At 48.0% G+C, this 22,496-nt stretch overlaps 1 protein-coding gene across 1 annotated transcript in view; it reads left to right on the forward strand.

The window, feature by feature from the left end:
- The window catches only part of ulk2 (unc-51 like autophagy activating kinase 2), a 38,298-nt gene that overhangs the window by 13,192 nt on the left and 2,610 nt on the right, over window positions 1-22,496 (forward strand). Inside the window, exons 5-26 of the mRNA XM_088615672.1 lie at window positions 1,217-1,253; window positions 2,167-2,340; window positions 2,676-2,749; window positions 3,242-3,343; window positions 3,617-3,675; window positions 4,269-4,351; window positions 5,271-5,321; window positions 5,714-5,802; window positions 6,102-6,273; window positions 6,819-6,879; window positions 10,967-11,116; window positions 13,439-13,584; window positions 13,883-13,966; window positions 15,348-15,619; window positions 16,224-16,420; window positions 17,155-17,264; window positions 17,788-17,925; window positions 18,599-18,810; window positions 19,955-20,136; window positions 20,473-20,591; window positions 20,753-20,910; window positions 22,356-22,491. Of these exons, the coding sequence (XP_088471798.1) occupies window positions 1,217-1,253; window positions 2,167-2,340; window positions 2,676-2,749; window positions 3,242-3,343; window positions 3,617-3,675; window positions 4,269-4,351; window positions 5,271-5,321; window positions 5,714-5,802; window positions 6,102-6,273; window positions 6,819-6,879; window positions 10,967-11,116; window positions 13,439-13,584; window positions 13,883-13,966; window positions 15,348-15,619; window positions 16,224-16,420; window positions 17,155-17,264; window positions 17,788-17,925; window positions 18,599-18,810; window positions 19,955-20,136; window positions 20,473-20,591; window positions 20,753-20,910; window positions 22,356-22,491 (2,806 nt within the window). The remainder of the gene's footprint in view (window positions 1-1,216; window positions 1,254-2,166; window positions 2,341-2,675; window positions 2,750-3,241; window positions 3,344-3,616; window positions 3,676-4,268; window positions 4,352-5,270; window positions 5,322-5,713; window positions 5,803-6,101; window positions 6,274-6,818; window positions 6,880-10,966; window positions 11,117-13,438; window positions 13,585-13,882; window positions 13,967-15,347; window positions 15,620-16,223; window positions 16,421-17,154; window positions 17,265-17,787; window positions 17,926-18,598; window positions 18,811-19,954; window positions 20,137-20,472; window positions 20,592-20,752; window positions 20,911-22,355; window positions 22,492-22,496) is intronic.

Below are 22,496 nucleotides of genomic sequence, written 5' to 3' on the forward strand. Positions count from 1 at the left end.
TTAGCTGCTTTTCTAATACTTGACCCTGTAAAACAGAACTGTAAAATACGCCTATCTTGCCATTGGTGTACTGTCTGAGAGGGTCTGCCGTGCTGTCCTTTTATAAAGAGCAATCGTGATCATATTTTAAACACAAGCTTGCAGTGAGGCTCCCTGTGTAGAAGCTGGTTATGGAACAGCTCGCAGGCTGATCTGGGACTCGTTAGGAGCACAAAACAATACGCACCAGCGGAGATGGGACCCAGCTGATGAACAGCACATCTGTCAGCCCGAGCTCCTCTGCCGCCCCCTCTCTCCGCGCCGCAGATGTCACACTGGTGAAGCTGCAAGGGGAAAGGAAAGCCAATTAATTTCACAGCGGCGGCATGTCGCTCTTCCATTCCGTTGCATGGCAAGTTGGCCTTCTGAGCTGGATGTGACGCCGGTGTTCTTGTTAAATTGGACACTGCTCCAAGAGGAGGACAGCGAATTTCCCCTCGCTGAGCTTTCTGCATGAGGCACTGGGGTTGGAAGAGGTACCGAGGGCTAAAGACGCACAGACAGCAGATGCCATATGGCCTTCCCTTAATTGTTTTGGGGTGTGCGTGAAGGGTTCTGGTGGCCTTACAGCTGGAGTCTCTGGCTCAGGTCCCTGGAGGGCCTGGTGTCTTCGGGGTTGTGTTCAAGCAACATTCCGACTTGCACAGTTGGGCTGATTTAATTGACACAATAATTGTGATACCTCTAATTGGGCTCTAGGTCACTCGTAGGTAATGGCCTTGAATGAAGTGAATGTCTTGTGAACGCGTCATCAGCCGAAAAAGATGTGGAAAAATCCTGTTTCCCCCCCTAAAATAACAGAAGGAACACTGCTATAATGCACAGCAATCCTGTCGGTGAAATATTTGTCTCAGAGGTGTAGATCTGACCTTACTTTAATTAGCACCGTCAGGCCCCAGGGAATTAATAGGCAATAACTTTGGCGTTAATATTGAAGCATTTTAGTGAGCAGATCTAAGTTTAATTAACTTCCGAGAGATTCCATATCCCTTCTGATCTTTCTGAGACGGTGGGTTAAATTGTAAGCAACTGGAGGAGAGGTGTTGAAGATGAAATGATGCACAATTGGCAATTCAGTGTAGGTTTTGCAAAGGATATCTTTTTGTAATCCTCTTTCAAAAGCCACTGTGTAATAATTGTGCTGAGGCTGATAATATCTCTCCTTGCTTTCCCCCAGTACTGCAATGGAGGGGATCTGGCAGACTATTTGCAAGGTAAGCATGAGAGAGAATTACAGACTGTGCTTCTCATTTATCACAGCCCCCTGCCTGCCTGGCAGTGTATCTGGAGCCCATTATTTAAATGAAAAATATTTTCTTCAGGGGGCCGTTATGGTGCAATACAGAGTGAAGGTCTAGTTCGACAGCACTCTGAATGTTGTCTGTCTTCTCAAATATAGCCATGACCGCAGTATCAGTGAGAAGTGTTTGGTAGGCTTATTACTATGAATGCCTCCATATGAAAATTGAAGAAGAAAAAAAAAAACATAAGCGACCAGAATTAAATTATTTTTTCAAGGGCCTAGAGCTACATTTTAATGTCGTTTGGTGTTTTGTTTTTAGAAAACAAATTCTGGACATAGTCAACGTAGTTCTGTTGCTCATTATGTTTTAACAGTTCAGCAGGCAGTTGACAGGCTGTGAGATTTCCTTCAAACGCGCTCGCTGTTCAAATGCTCATTTGCAATTTTAAATCAGTCATGTTAGTCTTTACAGGAATTCATTAAGGGTTTTTATATTTACGTTCGTCCTGCACGATCCCCTTGTTCCCCACAGTCGCTCGATACAGTACCTATCTGCTACTGCATACTGCATCAGTTAGGATTTTTTTTAATCTAGTTTGCCACTAGATTCCAAGATCCCAGTCTTTCCTAAAATAACTCCTGATTCCCCATGACATTCTGGATATTCTTTCACTGGGAATTAACCACAAGTTAAATGCCCTACCGTATACTTTTCTTATACGTGTAAAAGTTACAAGCGGTATTATAGAGACGTCCATGGAGTACGCTGTTAATAGCCACAGTTTTGCATTGCCCGCTTATTAGCATGTCGTGCATTGCTCGTGTAGCTGCAGTTGTCTGCAGCGATTCAGCCCTGTCTCCTCCTGCTGTCCCCACCCCCCTAGCGAAGGGCACTCTGAGGGAAGACACGCTCCGGGTGTTCCTGCAGCAGATCGCTGCCGCCATGCGTGTCCTGAACAGCAAGGGCATCATCCACCGGGACCTCAAGCCACAGAACATCCTGCTGTCCTATGTGGGGCGCAAGAAGTCCAGCCTCAATGGGATCCGGATCAAAATAGGTAACCATCCAGCTGGATTACCTGGGCCTTGATTGCATGGAAAGCCTTGATCCATCTACTGATCCCAAACTTCAAACCGTTGTTTTGATTTGATCGATGAACTGAGTGTACTTCTGTTTAGAACTTGAAAGGCATGGACATCCTTCTGGTTTCTGAACCATGATGACCAGAATTGGGAAATCCTTGTCCTAAAATCAACACTGTGGAATTTCAGCCTCTGTAGCGCGATCATGGGTTATGACACTCGGATGACAATAATAAATGTACCAGGAATGGTCGCAGCTGTTGTGAGAGCGCTGGCTTGTTTGCTGACGCCGTCTCTTTGCTTTCTGCAGCTGACTTTGGTTTTGCCCGATACCTGCAGAGCAACATGATGGCCGCCACACTGTGCGGGTCCCCCATGTATATGGTAAGTGTGTGAGGAAGTGCCAGAGGCCCTGATGAAGACCTAAGGGTTTTGTGACACAACGTCCCCACACAGACTGCCAAGACTGAGACCCTGAAGATGCCATGGTATCATATGTGGCATGGCACCCTCTGTACTTAACACGTGGGTTAGCAGGTGATTTTTCACCCTGACTCCTAGCAGCTTGTTGATCTGCCTGTTTAGAGCATTCCTCTCAAGGCTCCAGTTTTTAGTCACTAGAGCAATAAGGTTTAGTGTTTTCCCGTAGCTCAGCCCTAGTTCAGATTCCCGTTTGTGTATCTGGTCTCAGTTTTTGCTTCTCTTCCTTGATCATTGGTTAATATTTCAAATCTCTGTTGTTCCTAGTCCAGTGTATTGAGCTTTGAGTACCACACTGCTTTTAGTCCTGAGGTTCTTGTGCCTTCAGCATGATCTGTGCACTGTGAGCCTTGCTGTACCTTGGCTGAACTCTTAGTTATTTCATCTCTCCCCCAGGCTCCTGAAGTGATCATGTCTCAGAACTACGATGCCAAAGCTGACCTGTGGAGCATCGGGACTGTCATTTATCAGTGTCTGGTGGGGAAACCACCCTTTCAGGTACAAAGTCTCATTTTCTTCATGGAGCAAACGGGTCACGTTGTGAACCTCCGGAAAGAAATAGCTTTGTACATATTAAGAAAAATCGAATATTGATTTCCACTTCATTTCTAGTGCGAGCTCTAGTGTGTAAGTAGAGGGCCTGCTGAACTCCTGCAGTACGTGTTGATTATCTGCATGGGTTTACGGAAAATAGTTAAGCCTTTAAGAAAGGATAGAGAGGTTTTAATTTTGACATTGATATGGAACCTAACCTGCTTTCTCTCTTTACAGGCAAACAGCCCCCAAGACCTCAGGCTTTTCTATGAAAAGAACAAGACCCTGGTGCCTAAGTATGTGGTGTTTGTGCTTCATTGTTCTGCCAGCCCAATTCTGTTTACTTCCCATGACTTTTTCTGTGCTATATGTAATGCCCCTCTCGCTACTGTGAGCATCAGAAGGTAGTCGTGGAGGAGGAAGTTCTTTTCTTATTGCTACTGTTACTGTGTCAGTTTTGATGTTAATTTATTCAGAACGGTTACAAAAGGAGGTGTTTAGCTTGTCTAGCCCATCTGCACTGTCCATGGGCATCAAAGGATGTCAGAAGAGGCAATTTAATTTTATGGCAACTGATGAGGCGGGGGGGAACTGGGTCTGTTACCTCTGAAGTGTTGTGACCCTGGCTCCTAGCAGCTTGTTGCTCTACCTGCTAAGGTAGAAATCGAAGAGCCTCAGTGTAGCACTTGTGATGAAATGGCTTCAGGCTGACCTTTAAACTCTTGGCCGTGCGTTGTGATGGGCTAGAGCAGATGAACCTGAGTGATTGTCATGCACTGGCCTGCCTCAGTGACCGAACAGCACCACGGTCCTGCGGCCTGCTTTCGGTGAGGCTGCTGTGGACGTTGCATCCAATTGACTCTCCTTGGTTGTGTTTGGGATTTTCCAGCATCCCCAGGGAGACCTCACCACACTTGGGCAACCTCCTGCTGGGCCTACTGCAGAGGAACCAGAAGGACCGCATGGATTTCGGTCAGTCAGTCAGCGCATTAAGCTTGCTCTTTCTTTGACGGTTGTGTGAAAAAACTTTGCAGGCAAATCTTTTAAACCACTTGTATACAACACCGAACACTTACATACTTAAGCATTACTGAGTCTTGTCATCACTTAATGTCGGCCGCTGTGTATTGTAGAATTGCTTTGGCCTCTTAAAGAGTGCAAATATCTGCCCATAACCTCAGCAATCACAAGACATGCTATCTCTTGCCCTGTCGCTTGGTTTGTAGAATCTGACCGATCATTTGCCTTGAACAGCCCATTTTATATGTGCCCATGGCTTTGTGTATAAATAGCATCAGAAGGGATGCAGCGGAATGCCTGCCACTGTTGAAATCTGTTCCAGCTCTGTCTGGCCTTTGTGTGCCACCTTCCCAAGGGCGAGATTCTTGGCTCTGTAATCGTGGCCAGGTTCCCTGTGTTGCTGTTTGTTTGTGTGCAGGGTCACTGAGTCCATGGGGCTTCACAGAGGGCCTGATTGAAGTGCAGTGGGAGCTAAAGTATTAGAATTGCATGTTTATGTAAAATGACAGGTGTTTCATAACAGCTGTAAAGCCTCTGTAAATAATGCCAGATCTGACCACAGATAAACCTGTCATACACATCTTGAAGGTACACGGCAAGAATCTTGTGCATCTCTGTTGAGACTGAGACAGATTGAGGCTGTATTTGTGCAAATAGTTCGTTGTTTTACTAGATGTCAACACTCCTAAAATCGGTAACAAGTGGTAATGTTTTTTTAACCTTAATGCAGGCATACATTCTGGGAATTTCAGTTTTCTGGCTCAAAAGTGTTGTCTATTCTAGCCAAAACAGAAAGTTTTGTATTGCGAGCTTTCAGAAAGACTTGCAGGCACAGCAGGTATGAATAATCTGCCTTTCTTTTTGTTCTCAGACACGTTTTTCAGCCATCCTTTCCTGGACCCTTCATCAACCATTAAAAAATGTAAGTATAAGGGGGAAGAGGATCTAAACGAGTTGAACAACAGACAAAGCCAAAGTCTGGGTTTACTTCAGCCTTATTAGGGTGGATCCTCACCACCCTCACCTGCTCTGTCCACAATGTGCTTGGAGTTCATTGTTGACAGATGCACTAGACTGACACTGTTGCTGTCAGGTGAGATCCTTAGATCTATTTGCTATTGCTGACCACACTTGCACAATGGGCTTGGGATGCTGCCTTGAATTTGTGACCTTTCATATGTTCTTAAGGCATTAAAAGCTACTTCGTTGAGTCCTAGGAGAGCCCGAGTCCGCCCGGCCCTAGAGCCCAGTTGATCGAATGTCCTGTGTTGCGGTAAATGTGGCGCTGACAGTTACGCGTGTGTTGCCCTGCAGCTTGCCCAGTGCCCGTGCCAAGCTGCCCCAGTTCCGTGTCCGACAGCTCCTGTGGCAGCTCCCCCTCCTGTCGCTTCGCCTCGCCACCTGTGAGTATAATCCTCTTTTTCTTGGCTCGCCTGCAAGAGCCTGACACGGAGACTTGCACGTCTGCAATAGCTAGTTAAGACAATTCACAAACCTGAAAAGGTGACCTTAAAGTACTGACATAGCCGGTCCTGCAATTATTCAGTGACTTTGTGCAAGAGGGTCTGGAAATCCAAAGACTTGCTCTGCTGTTTTGCGGGTATCACTTGTAACCTGCTTGAAAATAATGTCCGTCCGTGCCCCGAGGCCTCTGTAACTTTCTGGGTGTCCGAACTGAGACGTCCCCCCCGTTCTACCCCAGTCTCTGCCAGACATGCAGACTCTGCCAGAGGATGTGCTCTCCTCGCCACCGCTCGGCCCCCCCAACTACCTGCAGCTGTCCAAGGAGTCGGGGGGCAGCACCAGCAGCAAGAACTCCTCCTGCGACACCGACGACTTCGTCCTGGTTCCCCACATCTCTGCGGAGCAGTCCTGTAAGACAGCGTGCATGCCAGGCCACTCTCTACACAGAGCACAGAGCGACCAGCCTCTTCCTCGCTCATTACACACTGTATATACACGCAAGAAGATCATGGATGTTCTACAATGCATACGACTATAATCTCAGATATTCCAAATCTGAATAACCTAAATAGGGCTGGACTAGTTGCACGGAAAGGATCCTGTACTTCAAGATGGGGCAGGTTGTGAAGCAGTCCTGTTTGTTTACAGCTAAACCTGTTACATCCACTTTTCATTGATGTAAGATTTTTTAGCACAGTGATCAGCTATGCAATTAAACCAGCTTTACTGGACTCGAGATTTATAGATTTCTTTATGAAAGAAAGGATTTGTTTGGCTCGTGTGTGTGTGTGTTATTTCCTTGAGGGAATGTTTCATTGCATTCCCCTGCTGGTAAATGTGGCCCCAGTGCATTTAGAGCACAGACTAGAGAACAGTGAGCACGCCTGCGCTGTCCGGTGTGGCTGGCCTTGCCTGCCACCGAGCTGCCCTCAGTCCCTTCTCGTCTCTCTCACAGACGACCTGCCAGTGGGAGCAGCAGGGAGGCGGCCGTCCAGTGAGTTCCTGCTGTGCGGAGGGTGAGTGACTGTGAGGACAGGCGTTGCTGACGGAGGATGCGACAAGGGCGGTTGTCCCCTTTCTGCTGTGCATTTGTTTCCTGCTTATTCAGCATCCCTCTCATCCCTGTTTAGTTTTGTCCACCATTTTCTGTAGTTTTGAGTTTTGAAGTGGTCTGCAATTGTCGTTTGTTACAGTTAAAACAATTATAGGGCCACATTCAGAAGCTGGTTTCTGGGGATTCATTTCTAATTCCTGCATATTCTGAGTTGTGTGAAAATATGAATCCTACTCTTTCCAAGTTAATGACAGCTAATGCAGAGATCTTTAGCACTTAGCTTTTTTTCAGTGGTGATTTCAAACTGCTGAACTGCACACAATAGCATATCCCTTCTATGCCCCTGGTAGCTTTAATGCCTTAACAGCTGTACAAACATTTTAGAAGGGTTTAATTGTTCAGCTCTGCCACCATCTGTGCAAAGATTTAGGAACATCAAACATTGTGCCACCCTACTTGGCTCGACTGCAAAGCATAATGGACGTCAGTTCTGTATTCCATTTTTGATGCGGTTTGACCTTTTTATTTATTTTTTTTACACTTTGAGCATTGGTTTAGAAGAGGGGGGTTTGTAGCAGACTTTTCTGAGTGAAGTGGGGTGCGGGTGTTTTGCATGTTGCTTTGAAAGTATCAGACAGTGCTGTTACAGGTGCAGCAGTACCCTGCCTTCAACCTAAAGAGGGTGAAAACGTAATTGGGATGAGACCCGTGGGTTAACCGAGTTGGGTGAGAATCTAGTCTGGTCAAAATCTGGACTTTCAGGGAGTGTCTGTCATACACTTTTCACTGTGTGCATATAACCCTTAACTTCAAAAGGGCTTGACGACATAAAATGGCTCAAAGCATTTTCTTAGCATCAACCGTGGAGAGTAAATAGTGTGCTGATTAGAATTAGGGGCAAATACTGTCGTTGGATAACGAGTGGTGCTTGCTCTTTAACAGATAATTAGTTTGACTGATGGGTCTAGGTTTAATACACTTGAGGGGGAGTTATTGATTATATTCCTGAAGCCCGATTGGCTGAGCTTCTGCAGCTGGATCTCTGGCCATTGTTTGCTCGGTCTTAAAATAACAAAAAAATTTTTTGGGGGGGCAGAAAATCAGCTTCCTGATCCTTAACAACCTTTCCACTCTAAGAGAGAGAGGGGCTCCACGTGTTTAGCCGAGCTGTGACATTCCCATCTGAGCGTGCAGGAGAGCTGACATGAAAATGGGAAAACCGGAACTCGCTCGGGAGAATGTATTTCCACCAGTCTGTGTTCCGTCAGTCAGGTTCTACACTCGTCTCCATTCTGCCGTCTCCTGAGGGGCCCGAGCCTCAGCCCCTGTTGTCCTGGCTCTGCGCGCTGCTTTCTGAAACACCCAGCAGCACCTGCTCAAACCCACTTCCTTTAGCACTGCCGAATGCTGCAGCTTGGGGATTTTTTTTTTTTTGTCTGCAACGAACCCAAAGCCTATAAATAAATCTGTTTATGCACTTGCCCTTTACCATTGGCTTTGGAATAGCACCCTTCCTAAGTGCTGTGGAGTTTCTGAAGCGCAGATAGACCCAGAAATCAGTTCCATTCGAGCTTGTGGTTAGAAGATCTTAAAGATGCTGAGTGATCCGAGAGACGTTTATGAAGCTGTACCCTAACACTGCACTCTTATCATATGCGTTAAATGAAGTTTGTTTCCTCTGTGAAGGTTTAAACTTTCCCAGGCAGACACTCCTGGGCAGTGTGACAGTTGACACTGGGAGTCGTTTTTGGTGTTCTGTTCTTTTTTGCCAGCCAACGGTTTTGCAATAGCTTGCAGTAAATAAAAACAAGGAACCAGTAGCCCTTACCACAAGAGTTTATATCCAGATTCATGCGTCAGTCCTAGCTGACAGCTTTGATTGTGCCGTTACGCAATTCCTCTGGATCACAGGGCGGAGAGATGACTGAAATATGTATCTCAAAAGAGCAGCTGTGTGAATGTCCTTTTTTTAAACCACTGAGTTCCTGTCCTGTTTACTGACTGGCTTCCTCCTGCACCCGGTCTTGACTCCTTGATGGTGGAGATTCATTTTTGGACAATCCTGCCCGTGATTCACTTTGGTGCCCCGGTTTAAATGGTGAAAAACGGGAAATGGGGTGGCGACGCTGGCAGGAAAGGCACCATGTGGAGGGAACCGAACGCCAGCGCGAATGAACCCGATCAGCAGTTCGTGGGGGAAAAAAAAAAACAGTACCAAGTTCAAGAGGATGGCTTGAAATTGCATGCTCCCCCTCCCCCTGCACACGGAGGATCATTGCTGTTATTTTCTGACATGCAGGAGAGGGGGTGTCATGTTTCCATGACTGGTTCTCTCGGTGCTCAAGCTCCCCTCCTGAGTAATCATCTGGGAAGGAGCCAAGACCAGCACCTCGTGGCAGATCATTGACTTTTCCTGGAGGTCTGTAAAAAGCCGGCACGCTGCTCCTATGACTCACCGGCTCCGCTGTGTTGTTATTCTTGTGGGAACTTTATTTTGGGTGGATTTTCCCCGTGTCAAGGGAGCGGACACCTCCGGAACGTCGTGGTTCGGGGACTGTTAAAGGACTCGGCAAAGTTCCAGCCAGCGACGCCCAGTCGTGCCTGAATGGCGTTGCCTGTTGCCTCCAAAGCTGATCATGCAGGTGTTACATGACGTCAGGGGCCGAATGATCAACTGTGCTGAGTCTCTGGCTCCTTGACTACCGGTTGTTTTTGAATCGTCTTGCTCGAATTGAGAGACAGGGATGGTTGCGGTTCAAGGCGCCGCAGCAATGTAAAAGTTCTTGAACTTAGTAGGTTTTAAATTGTAAGTAAAGTACGTGTGGGATAAACAGCTGTTACCGATGGGCTTTCCTGTACTGTGGTAATTAGCCAGGATATTTGGTCTATTTGTAAATGTAAATACAGATGAAGTGTTGACAGACTGGGACTTCAGGGGTTCCTGGGAACGCGTTTGCTATAAATACTCCAAACAGCCAGACCATACCTGTCCTGCTGAAAGAGATGTCGCTGCAGTAACAGAAGATGTGTCAGGAGGGTCTGTTAGGAATACTCCCAATGCAGAAATAGGATTCCTTTTATGTTACTGAATATATGGAGCTAATCGCATTGCATGCCATGAGGCCATTTTAGGTTGGGATCCTTCTTTGTTTTCTGCTGTCTGACAACTTAGAGTACTTTAATTCCAGTAGGGAGAGGGACCTTCTGTTGTAAAAGATTGTGCTTTTGTCCAAACACAGAAACTAAACACTTTGTTCGCACACAAATACCCTTTCACTGTTTGTACATGCCATGACTGCGTCATATGTTACTTATATCAGCGTGCTGTTCTTACTGCAGTGGTTTCCCCCCTCACAGCCCCATTTCAGAGCTGCAGAAATCTGTTTACAGTTATGTAACAATAGCCTGTTATATCGCCATTCAAATAGGCTCTTCCAGAGTTACAGGCAGCCCCCCACGCTCCCTGGGATGTTTGATGAATCCAGAGCATGACCTTTGCCCTAAGACAGTGTGTTCTCCCGAAGAGAAGAAAAGAACGCTTTGTTTTTGTTTTTTCGGTGTCTGAGTTCCGCAGAAGTGTGGGCTCTGCCTTTTACTCCGCCTCCTGGTACAACCTGGGCTGGTGATTGGCTGATCCCAGTGTTGTTTACTTTCAGACCACTCCTCCTCAGGGGGGTTTGCTGCTGGTCTGCCTGCATTGAGTTTTATGGTAACACTCATCTCTTAGACTAGTGCTGTCCTTCTAGACTTGAAAATTCACTCTTTAGATACCTCTAGAGCTACCTGAGCAGAATTGATTAATAATTGCAGTGATCTCTTTGTGTGGGTTTCTTCAGTTTGTAACAGACTGAAAAGCTGCACCAATAAAGGTGCTTTTGTTTTGAGAAGCTAATATATATATAAGAATTCCCACTCCTGGATCGTCTTACCCAGAGGGACAGTGTGCAGATTCTGCAGGGATTTTAGGGTAGGTTGCAGGGAAGGAGGGTGGTTCAGTTGTGGGGTCCCAGTCTGAGCCGGGTCTCAGCCTCCTCCTTCTCCTGCTGCAGACAGCCGCAGCCCTCGTCCGGCCAGCCCCCCGCGGTGTCGCCCCGTGCCGAGACCACCCCCATCCCGGTTCCCACCCAGGTTCGCAACTACCAGCGCATCAACCAGAACCTGTCCAGCAGCCCCACGACCACGCTCTACGGCTCCCCCAGGTAAGCAGTAGGGGAGGAAGGTGAGGGCTGGGTGGTGGATGGTGATGGTGGGGGGGGTATTTAGCATGTTAGTCTATTAAAGAGCAGATCTACCACACTATCTTCTGAAGTGCAATTAAGATTCACAGATTTCCTTAACTTGTTTTTTGGAAAAAGCACAGTCATTCCGGATGTCTTTAGGAGTGTAGATTCCCGAACAGCTACTGAACCCTGGGATTCTGCTGGAGATGTGTGCACTCTGGAAAGGCAGCCCATTCCTGTGCAACCTGTAGCATGTTTTTTTGCAGTGACTGTCAGTTGCTTTGTTTCTATGCTGTATTGTTTTTCCTTTCTCAGCTCTAGCTGGTGTTCTCATTGGTGCCAGTAATGATACAGGTGTATGTGGGCAATACGTTCAGGAGGAACCTGCAAAGCAAGTGCTGATTCTTCATTGCTTGTTTGATACCTGTAAAGTTTTCATGAAGCTCAAGGAAGTTGCTGCATTAAGCATGCATTGGCTGCAAGGGAACAGGTAAAAATTCATTCCAGGCAGTGCTGGATTTCTCATTAGGCACTGCTGGCACAGTGCATAGGGCCCACGAAGGAGGGCAGCACTAGTGACTAACTTAAAAAACAAGCTGAAACAACATGCTTGCGCTCGACTCGAGGTGCTCCAAATCAATAATCATACGCGATCTAGCAGCTGTTCTAGAGACTAGAGTTCTCGAAGTGATTGTCGCTCGACTTGCTCCATCACTCATGTGGTTCAGCGTTAGAATAGTTTAAAGTGCATCATGTCGATCGATGTCATTCAATTGCGTTCACCCCTCTTTTTGCACGTTTCGGAGTGAAATTGCCTAGGGCCTATGGACACCAAAATCCAGCCCTGGTTCCAGGTAAAGAGATGCAATGTTTTGGCTGTGTCACACCTGAAGCAGGGTCCACGGTCAAAACATAAGGGCTCATTACAGGGCCACAGAGTTTAATATGGTCTTCTGCTTGCATACCTCAGTCTTGAACTCAGCCCCTCCTGGGATTCAGAGCTGGTCCTGTGCCAGTTGCACAGCTGACCCAGTTTACTCACGTGCTGTTATGTTAGGTGGCATCAGTTTCCATTGCAGATTAAGCTGATTGCGTTTGTGGATACAGAGAGGGCGCGGTTTAAACTCTGAAGGTCGGATCTGCTGCATCTCACGGTTGCGGTGTAAGAGTTCAGATGTTGTAACGTCTTCTAAAGATGCATTTTCTCTTTTCTTTTATAATCATTGTTTTCCCTGGGCAGCAGCCTATCTAAATCCATTTATTGTGATCTCCCCACATGGAAAGCAAACACGACAATATTTGATCGACCAGTGTTTTTTCAATTTATATCGGACAAGAACCAGTGCACCACTCTTACCAAGATGGTTTATCTTCATTTAATTAGGTTGGGCAAGTCCTTTGTAAATGGCATTCTTCCACCAATACAATAGTCAAATAAGAGTAGGAAATTTTACAGAAATACCCGGAGAAGTATGCAAATTAAATGAGTCATCGGGAGGGCTGGATGTTTTCCTTTTGCTTTAGCACACACTGGAGGGGGTGGAGTTAGGGAAGAGGCTTCTCAGAGCTGTATAGATTCTGATGCAAGAGTTGTGTATCCTTGGAGTAAGAAAAGACAGGTTACAAATGAGAGTAGGGCATTTGGCCCATCTTTCTCATTTGTAGTTAACAGCTAATTAATACAAGGATCTCACCCACCTCTTTCTTGGGTAAAAAAAAACCCCAAAACAAATACCAGCTTTCACAACATGGCTGAATAGCTTGTTCCATACTCCCACAACCCTTTGGGTAAAGACGTGCCTCCTGTTCTTGGTTTTAAATGCACTTCCTATGTAGTTTCCTCTTGTGTCCTCTGGTTTGTGCTTCACTGTTCATTCTGTGGAAATCCTGAGCTGACTTTTTGCCTGGGCTTTTTAAGAATGTTGGAAATGTTTGTCAGATCCCCTCTCAGTCTTCTGTGTTCACGACTAAAGTGGGTTTTCAGTAAGCGGAGAGAGCTGTGGTGCTGACGCGGGTGCAACACAGGATCGTTCATACTTTGGCGCTGGGGGGGGCTGTGTGTCCCCTATGCCTGTACTGAGTCAGCACAAGAAACGCAAGGCTGCTCGTTGAGTGTGGAATTTATTAACTAAGAAAGGGGGCTACATGTCCAGACTTGTACTGAGAGCTGGAGAGCCCTCCTCTGACGCTGGTTTTACTGACACACAGTAGACTACACGGGCTCTTGCTTGCCAGTGAGACTGTGCAGCTGGGTGTTTGTAGACATGGCCTTAACGTGGTTGTGGTGTATTTCCCCTCCAGGTCGGGCACGGTGCGCAGGTCCAACACCAGCCCCATGGGCTTCACCAAGGTGGGCTCAGGCTCACCGGCGGCTGCAGATGTGCCTCAGACGGTGGGCAGGCGTCTGTCCACTGGCTCCTCGCGGCCATACTCTCCCTCCCCGCTGGGTAAGGCTCTACACGTGTGGTGGGGGTGAACCACCCCCATGTGTTTGACACACGTCTTCAGAATCTTCCCTTGGTTTCCTTCCACCTCCTTCTCTTCTGCCTCCATTGTGCGTAAGAACGTGAAATCATGCCATTTTAAAGTTGCATGCCTTCCCTTATCTGTAGCCATCACACCTCTCTGTTGTACTTTGCCCACATTGGAGGTTGGCCTAGTCTGTGGGGTCAGGTGGGGGGGGTTCTCCCCGCGGTGTGCCCGTCAGCGTGCCGCAGCTGAGTGCTTTGGTTTGTGTCTCTGCAGTGGGCACCATCCCTGAGCAGCTGGGACACTGCTGCTGCGGGCACCCCCAGGGCCACGAGCCGCGCAGCCGGAGCTCGTCGGGAGGTGAGGTCGCTCTCCTCCCCGCCGCTAACCAGCCTGCCCGTCGGACTGCGTTTTTACAGCACGTGATCTCCGATCGCAGCCCCGTGAGCCCCATGCGAGACTTCTGGGTGGGAAGCTGTGGTGCCTTGGCTGACTGCCCAGCGTGGGGCCTCTCTCTTAACCCAGTGAAGGGCAGGTTGATCCGACGGATTGAAGCCCTGATCCCAGGGGATGAGCTGCCCGTTTGCTCTGAAAGATTGAGGTCAAGCTGCAGCCATGACACTCTGTGCCTTTTTTTTTTTTAACAATGGCCACGTTCTCCGCCTGCTTTGTCCCCCCTCCAGCTGGGCTCATTGTTAAAAACACTCTGCCTCATCCTTTCACTGCACTGAGTGCTTTTTGTCAATCAGAGGAGCTGTACCCATAGCAACCACAACCCTGGAGGGTCTTGGTCTGGTTTCTTCAGCTGAGTGGCTTCAAAACAGCGTTGCTAACACATTTGTGGCCCTCGGGAGAAACAAAAACCGCATGCTTTTTTAACTGTGGAAATTTTAATAGCTGCCAAATCACTTCGAAACCGCCACTGTCAGTAAAATCTGGGCCGTAAAAGATTGAATTCATTGATAGGACTTGTATGCAAGTAGGTTAAAAAAAATGGGTTATTGGAAGAGTGTAATGATTTCAGTGTTTTCCTTCACACTTAGAACACATAACAGTATGATGAGTAGTCTGCAGTGCCACCTAGTGTCCATTAGTCATGAACTCTTTCACAAGTGGAGCTGAATGAACAAATTCTCTACATGCTGGAATGTAGCACCTCAAGGGCCTTTTACACAAAGAATTTGCCACTGTACTGCATTGATGCTCATTTTTCTGCTGAAGAAACAAACAGTTGAAGTTCTAAATTGCCATGCAAATCATTGTGTGCTAAATTATAACTTCTTGCACGAGGCATTTTAGTGATTTTTTTTTTGCTAGTTTAATTGCAAAAACAGAAAAAAGCAACAATGGGTGGCAAAGCATGCCCGTGTGCTCAAATGGGCATAAACACCAGCAATCGCACAACAGCGTTGACTTGTCTTTGTAAAAGGTGTTTATGAACAACAGGTTAGTAAAGGCACTTGTCCAGTTTGACACCTGCAAATTCAACGATCTGACTGATGACTTACAGTGCTGCCAAAGCAGATACAATTAACACAGCATTTACAGTACAAACATGTTTGGACATATGTCAGACAAAACAAAATGTTATTGTGAGACAGGCTCACTGTCTCTTCTTCAGGCTGACGCACAGTTTAGTCTTTTTTTTCCAATAAGACAGTAAATCCTCTCAGTGCCTCTGCGTCATGAGCTCTTGGGACATGGCTGCAAACATCTGACCGTTTTGTACTTCTCTGGCCAGGTTCCCCTGTGCCCCCCTCTCAGCTGCTGGGTGCCCGGCTGCAGAGTGCACCCACCCTGACCGACGTCTACCAGAACAAACAGAAGCTCCGCAAGCAGCTCTCAGACCCTGTGTACCCATCAGCTGCAGCCTATCCCAGCAGCCACTCTCCCCAGCTGAGCCGCCCTGGTAGTTTCGGCACCTCCCCCACCAAACACCTTGGCTCCTCCCCCCGCTCTTCTGATTGGTTACAGAAGACCCCGTTGCCCACCATCATTGGTTCACCTACCAAGGTACACCAAGCAAGATCCCCGCCCCCGTATTTGTGCATCCATACACCACTCTGATTTTCTGTAATCTCAGGAAAAATAACTCTTTAAAGTTTTTCTTTTGAAGAACAGCTTCAGATTCTGAGATTTTGTACCTATGCAAATACCTTGCTCAAGCTTAACAGTAGCATCCCTACCAGAGTTTGAACCTGCGACTCTGGTTCAAAGTGCAGTAACCACTACCTCATGCTGTTTCTGGACGTTGGTTAAGTTGCTGTTTTGTTAATTTGACGCCCATTGCAAACCCGAGAGGTCTAATGTTGATAAACTTGTCATTTGATTGAGTCAAGAGCTAGTGAGGATTTTATTTTCTTTCCAAAAGCATTAAGTAGAGTTTGGGTATACCGTAGTCCCTGTGTTACCAGTCTTGCTGTTAGTCATTTAAATTCACATGCAATGATTTTGTGCCACCAGATAGAAGGTACTGCACACCAGTTGAACTCACTACCATTTTATAATCATCTTCCTGCATTTATTACACTGTCAATGTTTTTATGGCCTTGCTGCAGTTATTGTGGAAATGGTCATCTTCATTGCTAGACTGACTGTCATCCCATCTGCTGTGCAGACGAATGCCCCTTTCAAGATCCCCAAAACCCAGGCCTCATGCAACCTGCTGGCCCTGGCTGCTCAGCAGGGCGTGGCGGACAGCTTGGCCCCCAGCAAGGCCCACGCTGACCTCCGCGACCTCTGCCCCTACCAGTGCTCTCCGTACCTGGGGGCCCGTCAGGCTGCCCCTGAGCACAGCAGGGCCGCCTTCGGCAGGTAAGAGACCGCACACAGGACCCCACCTGGGAGCTTCCTCTTCCAGCTGTCCAGCCCCGAGGTGTGACGCCCATCTGATTGTGGTTAGCGTTTCATCAGACTGGCCAAAGCGCCTCTGCATTTGGCCGCTGCCCGTGACCGGTGCAGACAAGATCAAGCACCAGATCTCTTATCAACTGGGAGCTTTTCTTTTCTGTTAATTTTGGTAATATTTTTTTCCCCTCCATTTTGGTAAAAGGAGTGGAGGTCTATAGGACCATCACGTGCGCTACAGTGCTTTTGTTGTACAGGGATGTTAAACTGGTAAGACCAATTCAGAAGCAGAAGAGGTTTGCTGCTCAGGGAATCGAGCTTTAGAAAGTTCACATGGTTACAGACAGAGGTTGCATGAGCCAAAGCTGGAGATGAGGTGTGAAAGCATGTTTATAACTTTCAGTTCACTATGGTCTGACAGTAAAGACTGATAGTCTATTCCAGCCAATTCCGATTTTGTTTTTGTCAGACTGTGGGTTTTGATCCATTTCACTGACAGGTCCCTGCCCTTAACACCATTCCCCACACAGTACTGACACTCTCCCTCGCCTTCACCACAGCCTCCCTGGTTCATTCTCTCTGGAATGCTCCTGCCGTCTGCCCCTCCTCCTTATTCCCATATTCCTCACTGCTTCTTTCGTTCCCTGTGATTCCTACATCAGAGATCGGACTCTCTGACGGGTGCGTGTGTCACATTGCAGGTCTGTCAGCACAGGAAGGCTGTCGGAGCCTCCGGTCCGGATCACGCTGGGGGGACAGCCCTGCCAGGGCAGCACTGACAGCCTCAACGCCGAGAGACCCATGGACACAGGTAGGCCAGTGTCCCGCCTGTCCCTGCCACCGCCTAGCAAGACAGCCGGGTCCCATCACCTTTCTTTTAGTGGCACTGAATTAATGAAGTCGAATCTGCCTTTTAAGTTTCCTTCTGTTTTGTAGTTTTGCTCTTTTTGTAGGGGTCACTTTATAGTAATGGTAATTCAGCAGGCATTTATCAGTATAAGTGTGGAGTGTGCTTACTGTGGGAATTCAACAGGTGATGGTGAAATTGTGGTCTTAATGCAAGGAATGGGGGAAAAAAAGCTCCTAGTGAAAATAGCTTCTGTAATGACATGCTAAACAATTAGAAATGACAAATGCATAAAAACATTGATATGTGGGACTACATTGATATTGGTATTATTGCTGAAAGAAAGCCAGATGCATTTTTTTCTTAACAGACTTCAGCCCCTGGAGAGGAGTTTGCAGTGTGCATCTCTTTCACTCTCTCTCTGACATTGCTGGCTGGGTGTGAGTTTTCAGGTGATCATGTGCGAGTAACCCCTCTCTGTCTGCAGCTCCAGCTGGAGCCTGTGCAGGGCTCCCCACGACTGGCTCGAGCCCCCGCACGGTGCTCTTCACTGTGGGGTCACCCCCCAACAGCGCCACGCCCCCCACCTGCAGCCAGCAGGGCACCCGACTTCGCACCACCTCAGGTGAGGAGCCCAGCTGTGAAACCTGTAGGCCCTCAGTTCGGCCGAGACCTCTTGATTAATCCAAACAGCATGATTTAAAATATAATAGTGATAGTGAGATCACATGCATATTGTAAGCAGCAGTTCAGCTCTGTATAGACATTCACCTCAGATTGTCAGTGTTTATCTGATCACTGTAGACTGTAGTAACTCAGGTATTGCTCTACTAGAGTGTTAGGTTTTTAGAGATAGATTTCCTTAAAGAAGTCTCTTATCCCTGAAGTTAGGTTTCCATTAAGATAACTTGGTAATAATGTAATAATAACTTACACTTATGTAGCTCTTTTCTGGACACTCCAATCAAAGTGCTTTACAGGTAATGGGGAATCCCACTTCCACCACCAATGAGTAGCCCACACCTGGATAATGTGCTGGCAGCCATAGTGTGCCAGTCCTCTCCCCACACACCAGCTCTCAGTGGGGAGGAGAACAGAGTGATGAAGCCAGTTCAGAGATGGGGAGTATTTGGAGGCCATAATTGAATGGAAGGAGATTAGACATCAAGCTCCCCCTTTACCAGTTTTCCATATTACAGTGTTACTGGTCCTTGATTTGTTATCTGTGGATGAGCATGGTCCTGTTCTTCACTTTCTTTCTCCTTTCCCTGCTCCACACCACCCTTCCGTCTCCCCAGTGGGCTCCAACAGCTCCGCCGGCTCGCTCTGCTCCACCAGCGGCCGGATCTACATGGGCTCCCCCCCGGGCATGGTGGTGGGCACTTCCCCGCCCGCGGCCGAGGCGGCGCCCAGCAGCCTGCGCTACGTCCCCTACGGCACGTCCCCCCCGAGCCTGGAGGGCTTCATCACGTTCGAGGCCCCGGAGCTGCCCGAGGAGACGCTCATGGAGGTAAGAGGAACCCCCCCTGTCCTGGGCTCGCCTGGCTCCGACAGTCCCGGCCCTCAGACAACCTGGAAAGGGGCCGAAGGGAGCCAAGGGAGCTGAAATCACAAATCGCCATCGCCATTGACGTTGGTTTCTGCAGGGACTCAAACTGGACAGTTTCAGACTAGGAGTGACCTTGTGGGGAGGTATCAGCCTCGGCTTCCAGACCTGCACCTAAACCTCTACTTCAGCAGTGCACAGAAATAAGTGTCCACCCCCTAAGAAGTGAAGAAAGCTCTGGTTAGGGGAGAAGGGAGTTCTCAACAGCTTGTGTGTGGGGTTTGGGGGGGAGCTGACCCACGTTGTGCATAGACCCATGCCGAGACAACCTCTCCTAAGAATATAAGGGAGCTTTCAAACTACAGGAAGCTATTTGGTCCATCCAGGCTGTTTAGTAGTTAGGTGATCGGAGGATCCCATCAGGTCTTGTCTTGAAGGGAGCCTGGGTTTCGGCTTCAATAACGTGGCTGGGTAGCAGGTTTCATACTCTCAGGTCTCCCCTGTAGAAATATCCTCTAAAGGAAAAACGGAACCAATTACACGTGTACAATACACATTAAAACCCTATCATTTTTGCTATGGAGACTGGCAATGACATCCGTCAAGTGTAGAAAACTTTGTTACAAACTGTTGCTCTGAATTACCAACCTTTTGTGTTTCATATACAGTAGCTAAGAGCCAAACTCCTGTCAAGCTTAAACGAGCCTTCTGGTGATGCATCATATTGAGTAGAACTGTATCTCCAAAAGCTGTCATTAGTTAAAACACTCGCAAAACAGTTTTGTTCAGATTTTAACCTCTGCATGTTTGAAGTTATGAGTAACAGCTGGGTGGCTCTTATATCTTTGCATTTCTGTAAAAGAACAAAAAGAGTAGTCCTCCTTGTAGAGGTGCAGTTGGGATTTTCATACTTGACAGATCATTAATTAGTCCCGATGGACATCCAGACTTATGATTAGAGAAGATCCAGTGGGATCTCGTGCTGTCAACAATCACATTGGATCACAAAGATCACATTCCAGCTACGAGGAGGAATGGATAGAGCCTGGGAAGGCACTGTGGCTCAGCTGCAGGGTGGCGCTGACGGCCGCATTTCTCTCGCCTGTAGCGGGAGCACACGGACACGCTGCTGCACCTGCGCATGATGCTGTCCTTCACGGACTGCGTGCTGGAGATTGCCGCGGCGCGGGGGGCCGGGGGGGCCGAGCTGGGGGTGTCGGCCGCCTCCCTCTACCCCCCCCAGGACAGTGTGGTCGTGGACCAGATCAGCCAGCTCAGCAAAGACTGGGGGTAGGTGCGCTGTCACTTCTCAGAGCCGCAGGGCGGGTCCGAGGGGATAAATCTTTTGCTCACTGTGTTCACCGAGTTCACTTTTTTTTTTAGCGTAAACCTCTTCCTTTCATAGCGTTCTGTCTGAACTTCTAATAGCAATTGAAATGATTGAATGCTTGCCTGCATTCTGGAGGCTACTACTCTGTGAGCCCTATTTAGCATGCCTCCATGCTTGCATATAGAAGAATGGTCAGTAACGATGGGCTGAATGCTGGTTGTCGTAACATGTCTTTCGTGCCCCCCTGCGTGTGCCCGGTGAAGAGGAGTCAGCCTGCGCTTTGCCTCCCCCTACAGGCAGGTGGAGCAGTTGGTCCTGTACATGAAAGCTGCGCAGCTCCTGGCCTCTTCCCTGCACCTGGCCAAGAACCAGATCAAGTCCTCGAAGCTCAACCCCTCCACTGCTGTCAAACAGGGTAGGCATCGCAGCGGCCTGAGACGGCCCGCTAGTCTTAAAAAGAAGAAGTACCGCATTGCCGTTAGTCTTCTCGATATGGCTTTTTTTTTAAAAATAAGTTGAAAATGTCCGCTCTCGATGAGGTAGAGGTACAAACTGGATTTCCTGTCCCGCGCGCAGTGGTGAAGAGCCTGAACGAGCGCTACAAGACCTGCATCTCGCTGTGCCGCCGCTTCACTGACCGGCTCAACCACTTCTTCTCCGACAAGCAGCGCTTCGTGGACGAGATCAGCAGCGTCACCGCGGAGAAGCTCATCTACAGCCACGCGGTGGAGATGGTAAGGGAAGGGAGCGATGGGCACGGGAACCGACGGCTGCGTTCCGAAGCCGACAGGATACACCCAGTGCTCCCTGTGCGCAGGGAACACATTCCTGAAGGGCTCACGGATAACAGGAAACATGCTTTGTGGGAAAATGCTCTCCTATACCTTATATGTGGCATGGGTGGACCTAGTACACAGATCTACACATTTAGACCACATGACGATCGAATGCAGTTCTGCACAGTTTTCTGTTCTAACACAATATTGTGTAAATGAAAATAAAGCAGTTGCTGGGTTGTGATCTTCTGGAAGATGAGAGGAAGTGGGAGAGGTGTGATCGGTGAGGCGGAGGAAACCATGTGTGTGAATTTTGAAAGCATCCTCTGAGCCTCTCAGGCCAGGCTCGTCCTAAAAACCACAGAGAAGGTGTAGTGGATGTAGAGCTTAAGGGTGTATACGCTTTATATAGTTTATAGTGTCCTTGTTTTTCCAGTTTCAAGCTGATGCAACTGATCCTAGTTCATTCCCCAAAACGTCCATATAATGCTAACTATATCAGTGTTGTCTTGCACTTTCACAGCTCTGCCAAAGTGACATCTCTTGACGTTTGACAATGTGAATGCAAATAGGAGTCCGTTACCCCTCAAGTTCCCTTTCCTCCTGGATTTAGCCACTTGAAAGTTCTCAGGTGAATCAAAAGTCATCATACAGTACATCCTATAAATAGGTTTAGAAATTGAGTGGCACAAGCAGTGCACTGTTAAAATGGCCACGCCACTATAACGCGTGTGGTTGTGGCCAAGAGTGGAGGCACTGGTGATCACAGTTCACTCTTCCCATTGCCGTGTTCTGTAATACCCGTGGCCTGCCATCAGAGAGAGCTGCAGCACGATTCAGTGATGGCAGTGCAAGACTTTGAACTGTGCTGTTTCCCACCAACACCAGATTATTCAGCCATTAGTGATCAGTTTGGTCTTCCCTTCCCTGACCTCTTGATTCTTTTCCCAGCTCTGTGCGAAACCCCAGCCGAGATCAGCAATTGGGCAAGGCCAGGATGGGCTCTGGCCTGTTCTCAGGTGCTGGTCATGTGGTGGCCACATGAGCATGGCCCGACCAGCAGTACAAAGTACAGGCCGACTGTAAAAACTGTGACGTTTGTGAGACTTGCAGTACACCTTGAGCTACAGAGATCAAGGAGAAATAGTCTTCCTGTCTGGCAGTTATACTGAAATCTCGGACTTGGGGAAATTGGGGAATGAAAAAAAAAACATTTAAAAATGTTTTCTTTCTGAAGTTGTTTCAGTGCAGGTACGGTAATTCTGGAGCAGACTCAAGTCTTATCCAGGAGATCCTCTCCTCCCAAGTTGAATCAAAATATTCCTGTTACTTGAGTACGGTGGTTGCTCCATCTTTTTTTTAAGATGGAAGGTAAGCCAGGATACCGCTCGTGTCCCCCTCAGGTGCAGTCGGCCGCCCTGGACGAGATGTTCCAGCAGACGGAGGACATCGCCTACCGCTACAACAGGGCTGCCCTGCTGCTGGAGGGGCTGTCCAAGATCCTGCAGGACCCGGCCGACATCGAGAACGTCAACAAGTGTGAG

The sequence above is a fragment of the Lepisosteus platostomus genome, chromosome 22 (assembly GCF_059453375.1).
Source record: "Lepisosteus platostomus isolate fLepPlt1 chromosome 22, fLepPlt1.hap1, whole genome shotgun sequence".
Lineage (NCBI taxonomy): Eukaryota > Metazoa > Chordata > Actinopteri > Semionotiformes > Lepisosteidae > Lepisosteus > Lepisosteus platostomus.